Source organism: Lipotes vexillifer, unplaced genomic scaffold (assembly GCF_000442215.2).
Source record: "Lipotes vexillifer unplaced genomic scaffold, Lipotes_vexillifer_v1.1 scaffold664, whole genome shotgun sequence".
NCBI classification, from domain to species: Eukaryota; Metazoa; Chordata; class Mammalia; order Artiodactyla; family Lipotidae; genus Lipotes; species Lipotes vexillifer.
This window is the reverse complement of record NW_006782421.1, coordinates 738508-748742: the sequence shown is the minus strand read 5'-3', so window position 1 is coordinate 748742 and position 10235 is coordinate 738508. Positions and strand designations below refer to the sequence as shown.

General features: G+C 53.1%; 1 protein-coding gene across 1 annotated transcript in view; it reads right to left on the bottom strand.

Moving 5' to 3' along the window:
• Nucleotides 1-10235, bottom strand: part of RGS9 (regulator of G protein signaling 9) — a 56910-nt gene that overhangs the window by 28976 nt on the left and 17699 nt on the right. Inside the window, exons 3-8 of the mRNA XM_007455282.1 lie at nt 10068-10118; nt 8616-8722; nt 8368-8419; nt 8053-8111; nt 7129-7205; nt 1249-1330 (exon numbers count right to left, since the gene is read on the bottom strand). Of these exons, the coding sequence (XP_007455344.1) occupies nt 1249-1330; nt 7129-7205; nt 8053-8111; nt 8368-8419; nt 8616-8722; nt 10068-10118 (428 nt within the window). The remainder of the gene's footprint in view (nt 1-1248; nt 1331-7128; nt 7206-8052; nt 8112-8367; nt 8420-8615; nt 8723-10067; nt 10119-10235) is intronic.

Below are 10235 nucleotides of genomic sequence, written 5' to 3'. Positions count from 1 at the left end.
CCCGCTTCAGGATCAGATGACAATATGGGCTGAGCACGGCCTGGGCCTGCCTCCCTCTCACAAAAAGATCTCACTCTTGTGCTACCCGCGGGACGGCGGGTGTGGGCTCTGACCTCCAGGACCCTGTGCTCGGTCAAGCAGCCTTCCGCTCAGGCCCCCAGGGACCTGGGTCGGGCATCGGCCAAGTGGTCTAACTGGAGGAGGTGCCCTGAAACAAAGCAAAACCAAACACGCCTCAACCCCAGGGCCTTAACCTCGGCAACGAGGCATCCAAACCAATGTCCTTGCAGCTGGAACACCTTATGGGCTGCCTGTCTTGAATGCAGAAAGAAAAGTAGCAAAACGGCCCAAATCTGATGGGCTCCAAGTTCAAACCTCCAGAAGCTTTGGCCCCGTGAGGGACGCAGTTCGCTCTCCAGTTCTGAGAACTTGGTTCCCGGTCAGGCAAGAAAACCAAAGGAGGAAGACGAGGAACGTGTGTTCCGAATGCTCCACTTCGCAGAATTCCTTCCACTTCTCTCACCTCCAGTGCCCGGTAGGCAGCACACAGGTCTGACGCGGGAGGGAACCGAGGCGGCAGAGGCCCCCGCGGTGGGTGGCGGTTACAGCCTGCTTCTCCGCGCTGGGGATGCGGCTTCCCTCCCAAGTAATGAGCTGCTACACGTCGCATCTCGTATGTCCAGCTTGTGCCTCTAGGCCACCTAACGTCCCAAGGCCAGAGACACCACGTGTTCTAAGCCATGAGGCTGAGCACACGTTTATCCCCGGGCCCCCATCTCTGCCGGGGACCGGATCCAGAGAGGAGGACAGCAGCAAGAGACCCACGGCACGGCCGTGGCGAGGCCGGCTTACGGGTCCCTACCCGTCCGTGTCGGGGCCGTCTTCCGGTTCCCTACACGTGTGATTTTTCCCGCCGTGGAGCCTGTGTCCTACCTTTTCCTTCTTACATTCCTCTTCTAAGGCATCGAGTCCTAGCCCTCACACGAGGCAGACTCATTCAGGTCCCTCCGCTATGGAAATGCACTCAGTCCTAACAGCAACGGAGGGGCCACGGGCGGACTCCATCCAGGTGGTGAATTTCCTCTTGCAGCCAGAGGCCCGTGGACGTTAATCAACAGCGAGCAACAACTCCTGCAGATTCAATTCTAGCACCAGGCAGAGATGAGCCACAAAAGGGGGATGGGGAGCAAGGCTGGGAGTGGTCGGGCGCAGGAAGAGACGGGTGAAACCAGGGAGGGTGGCACTCACGGGGCATCGGTGCACCAGCCAATACGCCTTCTCCTGGCAATCCAGCGCGTACCTGTCCGCTTTATTCCTTTCCTTTCCAGCCCTGAAAAGCCAAAACCCACGTTAAAGGCCAGTAAGGTTTTGCATCTGTTGCTCACGGATGGACCCCCTTCCTGCTGGACCCCATTCCAGACCACTCTCCCAATCTGCCCAAATAATCTGTGCTTTTGCCATAACGAGAATAATGAAAATAGCGAACATTAATATCATCCTTATGTGCTAAGTATCCTGCTAAATACTTTTATACATATTAACTCGAACCCTCCCAGTGAGCAATTCTCAATTTGCAGTTCAGGGGCTGAAGCAAAGAGAGGTTGAATGTCCCACTGAGGGTCGTGCTGTCACCAGGGGGCAGAGGTGGGACCCGAACCAGGGATCTGGTCCCGAAGTCCAGCTTCCCCTGAGAGCACCAGCGTGTGATGCGATCGTGCCACCATGCAGCCCGAGGATCAGACCGTCTCCACCAGCGTCTCCACTGGAGTGACTGTGCATGACATTCTCGGCCCACCTGGCTTCCGGACCTTTCCCTGCTCTGATAAACAACATAATCAACACCTGAGTCAGGAGGCAACAGCAATGCCAGAGGCTGGGATGGGGAAAACGCGGGCCCTGGGGAGTTCTGGTTTCTCTCTAGACGTCAGTTCCACTCTGTCACTTCAAAGAGTTCGCACCAAGTCAGGGTTTCTCTGAGCCCAGCCGATTTCTGTGAGAGGCTATTCATGCTCCCTCTTTCCCATTACAGGTAGGAAATGACAGGGGTGAGGCAGTGTTCATTAGCATACCCCGTCCAGCTCCATTGCCACGGCGACCTGCGCTCCGCTCGGTGATGCTTGTTTGCCCAGACAACGCAGGATGACGCACACGCCCTCCTCGAGACAGAGTCGGCGGATTTATGTGCCAGCTCATGTATTGTGAATAACATAATATCCAGAGAGCCAGGTGGGTGGAGAGTGCCCTTCCAGGGGGCTGTTTTGCAACCTCCTCTGGAAATTAACTATAAACACTGTCATCCAACTTCCCCCTTGCCAACTGAAATGGATTTTCTACCGGGTTAACTACCCCGTGTCCTCAGGAAGATGGGCTGCAGATGGCCTGAGGCACTGTGGACTTTCCATAATGCTGGACCACCATGGCAATAGAGCTGATCGCTAATTTACTGCAATGCCCTTTCTGGCTTTGCTCTTGTGTGACAGAGGTTATTGGAGGAGTGTGGTGATGAACGGCGTTCAAGAGAACCAGTAAACAAAGAATTATCTTAGTTTGTCATGTTGTGATCTTTATAGCAACAGTATCCCTTACTCAATGACACTTTGACTCAATCACGTATTTACTGATCTCCACTATGTTCCAAACACTGGGAGAATTCGGGCGAACCAAATAGACTGTAATGGACTGAACGTTTGCATCCCCCAAAAACTCACACGTTGAAGCCCTAACTCCCAGTGCGACAGTGTCTGGAGATGGGGCCTTTAAGAAGGAATTAGGGTTTAGAAGTAATTCGATGAGGTCATGAGAGTGGGGCCCTTATCACAGGATTAGTGCCCCGGTAATAGGAGATGACAGAAGAGTCTCTCTGTCTCTCTGTCTGCCCATCTCTCTCCCCCATGTGAGAGCACAAGAAAAAGGCAGCTGTCTGCAAGCTGAGAAGAGAGCCCTCATCAGAAACCAAACCCTGCCACAGCCTTGATCCTGAACTTCCCCCGCTCCAGACCTGTGAGAAAGTAAATGTCTGTTGTTTAAGACACCCAGTCTACGATACTCTGATACGGCAGCCTGAGCACACTGACACACAGACATATTTCCTGCCCTTCCTTGAGTACCTTTAGGTCTAAACATTCCACAAATAGTCAAGAAATAAATATAAAATTACAAACTGTGTCGTGAGCTGTGAGGACACATTCAGTGTACTATAGTGCAGAATCAGGGATGGCCAGTGTGGTACTTTTTAAATAGTATGTCTACAGTCCTGTGACCCTCCTTCCATTGCCAGGTGGGTCTATGTCTTCCCCCACCGAGACCAGGTGGGGTTTGTGGCTGTGTTGACCAACAGAGTATATCACAAATGGCACCGTGTGATTCCTGAGGCTGGGCCATCGAAGGTGGGGCAGCTGCCACCCTCCTCAGTGAACTATTTGCCCTTGGGGCTTCCGACCACCCGTAGGCAGTGTTATATGCCTGGTGCTGTGAGGGAGCCCAGGGCAGACCTTCTAGCCCTCTGGCTGCAAGCACTTGAGAGGCTCTGATCCACAACTGCCCAGCCCAGCCGTCCCAAACTCCAGACCCACAGAACCCTTGAGAGATAATAAAATACTGTTGCCACTCTGAGCCATGGAGTTTCAGGATGATTGTGTGCAGAATAACAGCTAATCAGAAAAGCTTATTTGATTGGGACTGATATACACACACTTCCGTATATAAACTAGATAACTAATAAAGCCCTGCTGTACAGCACAGGGAGCTCTGCTCAGTACTCCGTAATGACCTAGATGGAAAGGAACCTAAAAAAGAGGGGATACACGTCTATGTCTAACTGGTTCACTGTGCTGCACACCTGAAACTGACAAAACATTGTAAACCAACTACACCCCAATAAAGATCAAACAAAAAAAAAGAAATAAAAGCTTCTTTGAGCACATGACATTTGAACTGAGGGTTCTCTCTCGAAAGGGTGGGACAGGATCCTGTTTGTGTTTCAAAACTGGGGGCATATGGGAGCAGAGGATGCTGCCATGGCCCAGCTGACAGTGAGGTTGGCTCCAGGGTGATGGAAGCGGACAGAAGTGGACAGGTGTGGCAGAAGGGATTCTGCCAGCAGTACCAGCGGGACTGGATGACTGAACACAGGACACGGGTCGGGGAGAGGTGAATGGGGGTTCGTTGTACTGGTACGCGTAACGCTGAAGGGAGAGAAGGCTTGGGGAGCGAGGGGAAAACATTCAAGTATGGACAAAGTTAGGCTGAGGTGTGATGTCAACGTGAGATGCTGAGTTCACAGCTGAGATGCTGAGTCTGGGATTCAGGAGAGAGGTCTGTGCGCAGAGACTCAGGGGAACGAAATGGGTGCCTCGTGAGCCAGACTACACGGCCAACCTGATTTTGTGGTGAGATCTTATACTTGTATTAGTTAGCCTTCTCCAGAGAAACAGAAGCAGTAGGAGAATAAATAGAGAGAGACAGAGACAGAATTTATATATTTCAAGGAATTCACTCACACGACTGAGGAGGTTAGCAAGTCCAAATTCTGCAGGACACGCCAGCAGGCTGGAGGACTAGGGAAGAGCTGATGCGGCAGCTCAAGTCCAAGCCCGTCTAGAGGCAGGATTGCGTCTTCCTCTGGGAACCTCAGTCTCGTAACGCTTTCAACTGTTCGGATGAGGCCCACCCACATTGGGGGGAGTCATCCGCTTTACTTAAAGTCTATTGATTCAATACTAAAAAGCACCTTCACAGTGACATCTGAGATGGGTATTGGACCAACTCTCTAGGCACTGTGGCCCAGCCAAGCGGACACATAAAATTAACCATCACAGATCCTAAACCTGAAATCTGAGGCAGCCTCTGAGTGAAGGAACAGAATCAGTGGGGAAAAGCCAGCATCTCAAGAGGAAAGTGGCTTTCAGGAAGTGCTCATCCCAAGGCGTCTAGAAGCGAATGGCCAAGGGGCTGCCCCATGATGTGGGCAGCTCAGAGCTTTACCCAGGCTGAGGCCAAGGCCCGAGTGGTGGGGCTTGCGGGGGCCACTGGGGGCACCTCTGTGCTGCAAGGCAGCTCGGGGGTCCACAGTCCTCTGGGTCATGGGCTCGTGCTGCTTGGAGCAGAGAGGCAGAGGAAGATGGAGAGGGGTCAGGGGTGGGGCGGGGGCACATCCCAGTCAACTCTGTGTCCCTGGGGCCCGGCCCAGTGCTGGAACCCAGTAGGCACTAAAAACCGCCCACTGAGTGGAAGTAACACTAGGCCAGGCTGGACCACGACCTCACCCAGTGACCTTGGCCAAGTCTTCTGACCCCTCTAAGCCTCCGTTTCCCCAGTTGCAGATGTGAGGGGCGACAAGAATTACTGCTCCCGGCATTTCCTCTCCCCAGCGTGGGATGAGACAGTGCACGGAACCCACCCCAGTGGAGCCTCACACACAAGTGCACGTGGCAAAAGATTAGCAAACTGCCCCCCCCCCCACCCCGCTGCTCTGTCTGAAAAGCACCCAGGCAGAGGCACGTTCAGGGTGAAAGGGCAGAGACAGCTCTCCCCATAATGCACCTCCGCACGAACTCAGGCCTGAGAACAAATTTTCCCCACGTGAGCAATAAAGCCATCCTGCCTTCCGGACTCCTGTCTGCCCGGACGGCACTCCTGTGTAACGGTGCTCACCACTTGGTATGGTTAATTTTATGGGCCCAGGGGTGCCCAGGTGATTGGTCAGCATTATTCTGGGGGTGTCTGTGAGGATGTCCTCGGATGAAGGTGCTTTTAGTTGAAGACCTGAATAGAACGAAAAGGTTGATCCTCCTGCAAATAAGAGGAAGTGCCTCTTGCCTGGTGGCCTCGAGCTGGGACATTGGTCTCTTCCTGCCCTCAGGCTCCAGCTGAAACATCAGCTCTCCTGGGGGTTCGGCTGGCCGACTGCAGGTACTGGGACGGCTCAGCCTCCATAACTGTGCGACCTAATTCCTTGTAACAAATCTCAATCTCAATCTCTCTACTCTCTCCCCCCCTTCCCCTCCCCCACCTCCTCTCTAGCTAGATCAATACACAGAGATTCTGTTTCTCTGGAGAACCTTGACTCACCCACCACTACTCCTCTTCCAGGGCTGCTTCAGGAGGACGGGGTCTCCACCGTCCAGCCCAGCCATGTGCCAGCCACTGCAGACCTCCCAGGGTCTGCACCTGCCAGGGTGAGTGAGGCCGGGCCGGCTGGACTCTGTTCTGGTGATCACTGGTATCGGTCCCCAGCCAGATATTCCTAACTCTCCTGCATCTCAGACACACAGGAGGACTGCACACCCCGTGCACCCTCCTTTGAAGCAGGCATAACCACATGAGCTGTCTTGGCTAGTGAACTGTGAGCAGAAGTGACGTGAGTCCTGGAGTGGCTGCAAGCATGTCAGGGCCCCAGCCGACCCACGGTGGACACGTGACACGAGCAAGAAATAAGCCTTGTGGTTTCATGCCTCTGATTGCTGGGTGACGTTTGTTACGACAGCCTAACCTCATCCTGACTGATACACGCTCCCCAACATGTACAGCTGGCCCTTACAGACAAGGCAGGGGCCCCAGGTGGAACTTCAGGTCCAGTTTTGAACCGGCAAATGAGGGCGAGCGGTGAGCGTGCTCTAACAGGTGACTCTGATGACAGCTCTCCCATGGTTAAGATCCTTCTATGGCTCCCCACGGCCCTGAGCACAAAACCTTCTCCCGATCCGCTCCTGCTAACACATCCAGCCTCACTTCCGCCAGTCTGGGGCTTTGCACTCTCTGTGCCAGCTCCAAGGGACGGCATCAGGCGGGGGCACTCCCATGCCCCCAGACTCTGGTTGTCTGCTTAGAGCACCCTTCATCCCACCTCTCCTCTCCATCCACCACCACCATCCCTCACCTGGATACACCCCCCTGCAGCCTCCAGATTCAATGCTGTTTCTGCAGCCCCTTCTCCAAACCCCGACGTGGGGCTCTCGACTCACTGAGGCATCATGGCCTGTCTGCTTGTCTGCCGGGCTCCCTAGACGATGCCTCTACCTTCCCCTATGCCTCACCCACTGTTTAACACATAAGCACCCAATAAAAGTTTATTTTATTAAAAAGAAACAAAGAAGGAAGGGAGGAGGAAAGACAAGATCTCTGACTCACCGGTACTGCTCTTTGGCCTGCATGATGACGAAGTCCCACTTGTAGTTAATTTTTTCGTTCAGGAAATTATAATTTTCCTAGAGGAGGAAAACAAAATGAGAACACTGAGCCCCACAACCTATGCTGTGTGCAGAGGGCAGGAAGCCTTAAGTCAACAACGAGACCCAGCCAAACGGTCTCCCAGCCCAGCTGTGCAAAGGCAGTCATTCAAAGGGTAGCACCGAATTCTCGACAAGCCTTCACAACAGAAGCCACAGGTTGGCTTGTTGTTTATTTTTTTTTTAATAAATGTATCCCAAACCTGATAAGGAAGAGGGGGTGGCTCGGAGGAGAATATGGGACTTAATATTCAACAACAGAAGCACAACAGATCCACAAAGCTAAGCCCTAACATTGGTGTGATGCTGGCTTTCTGCAAACATGTTTGTAAAAAGCAAAAAAAAAAAACAGCAAGATTGTTGCTGTCTGCCCAGAAATCTAGCCTTTTGAGGGTTAGGGTGTGTTCCTTGAGAAATATGACTCATCCTGCCTAAAACAAAAGTCTGCACTCGTGTCTTCCCATCTCAAACTCAAGTTCAAATTCGTCCATCCTGTAATATGCATTATCACACATATTAATTAAGTCCTATTATTTTGGGACAGCAGAAGGAAAGTGGTAGCTACTGTGTGCCCAGTAGTTACTGAGGCAAGGGCTTAAGTTACAGCAGGAGAAACTGAACCTCAACATGAAGGAGAATTTACTTCAGCCGGCTGCTTCTAAATATATGGATGGATGCGGGATGGAGGGATGGATGGATGAGGGATGCAGGGATGGATGGATGATGAGGGTACATATGAATCGATTAATGGGGGGAACAGGGGGAAACAGCTCAAGACTGTATTCCACTCAATTACAAGAGCCTATACTTGAAAGCATCTCTGTACCTTTTCATATTCTTCTAAAATCCCTTTCTTCTTGATATTTCTCTTGGCCAGATAGATGGCTGGAAAAGAAAACAATGACATTCTCCATCACATCCTCAGATTTCAAAACCCCTCTATGCGTGAGACTGTTGTGCTCAGCTTAGTGAAGAGAACACTCAGCAGACCCAGTCCCTCCCCTGGGAATCACTCCCAATACAGATGAGAACTGACATAAAGGTCGTGAAGACAGCAAGACAAATGTCACCAAAATGCAGCAAGTAAATAAGCAGCATGGTAAGCCCTCCCCAAGGCATAGGAGGAGGGGCGGAGTTTTACCATAGTCTGTGTCTTCAGCGGGCCACTGCTGGGTGGGCCAGAAATACGGTGTCTACAAGAGAAACCAGGGAACCAGGCTTACACACTGGGCTGTGAACCCCCGGCCCCCAGCCCTCTAGCTTAAAACATAAAGCTGCCTTAGCCCCCTCCACGGTTTCTAAGGATCTGTGAGGGTGTGAAGCCAACCAATCATCTTTTCAGATGACACTAACCCCCTGTTAACACCCCAGGTCAAGGCCAAGGCTCACCTGAAATCGATAGAGGCTGCTGTCAGGCTTGAGGACGAGGTTCTTGGGGTCCTGCAGGGGGTAAATGTAGCCGTACTTGACAATCAAGTTGCCCAGGTTCTGAGCCTCTGGGGAGAAGTGGTTGAGACAAGGAAGTTAAGAGCAGGGGCCAAGGGCAGAAGCTCACGGCCCCGCCCCCACACAGCACCCCAAACTCAGGGAGGGTACCCCCATCCTAACAGCACTTCAGCCGAGAAGTGGGGACAGTGGTTCCTGAACTTAGTTGCGGACAGGTATCAGCTGGGTAGCCAAGGCTAAAAGGAGGGTCCCCCAGCCCAGCCCCCGAAGGACAACTCAGTAAGTCTGGAGGGCAGTCAGCGACCCCAGTGTTGACGGTGCCACAGATCATCCACTGCAGGCGTTGGGGGTGACAGGTGGGGAAATCCTGGAGGAGCATCGCTGGGCCCTTTGGGTCTGGAGAAGTCCAGAGGAGCAGGGAGAGAACGTCTCTGCTTGACCAACAGACACCTCTTCATCCCGAGATGGGCAGGAGGGTGAGGCTGTGTTTATGGTCAACTGCTACCCCAAGCTCAGCTCTGCCTGCACCCTGGGTCCAGACCCCGGGCTCCTCCCCACGTCCCTTCAACTCCCACCCCCCTCCAGTCTGCTCAGACACACAGTCTTGGTTCTGGATTTGCATCAGTTAAAGGATAACTGTCCTGGTTCATTCTCAGAGGCACCAGCGAGAGCAGGTGTCTTTCTACCATCAAGAGAGAATCCCAGCCCTCCCATCCTGCAGGCCCAACGACCCAACCCACATCCCATCCCACAGCTCAGCCTCCCAGGAGTGGGGAGGCTCCCTCCCCACCCTCCCTCCTCATATCTCCCTCTCTCTATCAGAGACCAGACCTTCGTTGTACCAACAGCCTTTTCGCTAGTGGCAAGTCAGGTCCCCGAGGCTTTCTGCCCCAATCCATCCTTCAGACTGCTGCCTAACATCCCAGCTTAAATCTGATTACTGTACACACCGCCACGCTGCAAAACCCTCCATGGGTTACACTGCCTCTCTCCCAGATAAAATTTGGAATCCAAGAATGTACCAGGTGCACCCCACCCGTCCACTGCCCTCCACACCCAGCTGGAGTTACTACTCCCCATTTCCCCTGTTACCGCTCCATTCCTCCTTCATTCCATGTTTACATCTTTGCTAATTTCCCCGCTGGGAAGACAGACCCTCTGAGCTTCCCTCCAGGATTCACAGGCATCGCTTGTTTCGGGACCAAGGGTATGTATGCATCACCCCCTCCAGGAAGTCTTTCTTGATTACCCATGAAGTTCTCATCTCTCCAATTAAAATGTCAATTTCTCAGAGACGCGGGCTGAGCCCCCGTTTAGCTTCTACCCTCCAGAGATGCCCCCAGGGTGACGCGCATAGAGCAGCCCTCGGTCTCGGAGGAGAAGACGAGCTCTCACCCAGACTGGAGACCCACAGCCGCTGGGCGATCCACTGGAGAACATCGCTCCCTGCAAAGCAGAAGCATTTGGCCACCGTCAGAGCCTCCCCGACCTCCATTCCCCCCCTCCACACGGTCGCCCAGCCGGCCTCCTCCCTGTTCAGCCGTGATCTCGTCCTTCTTCTGC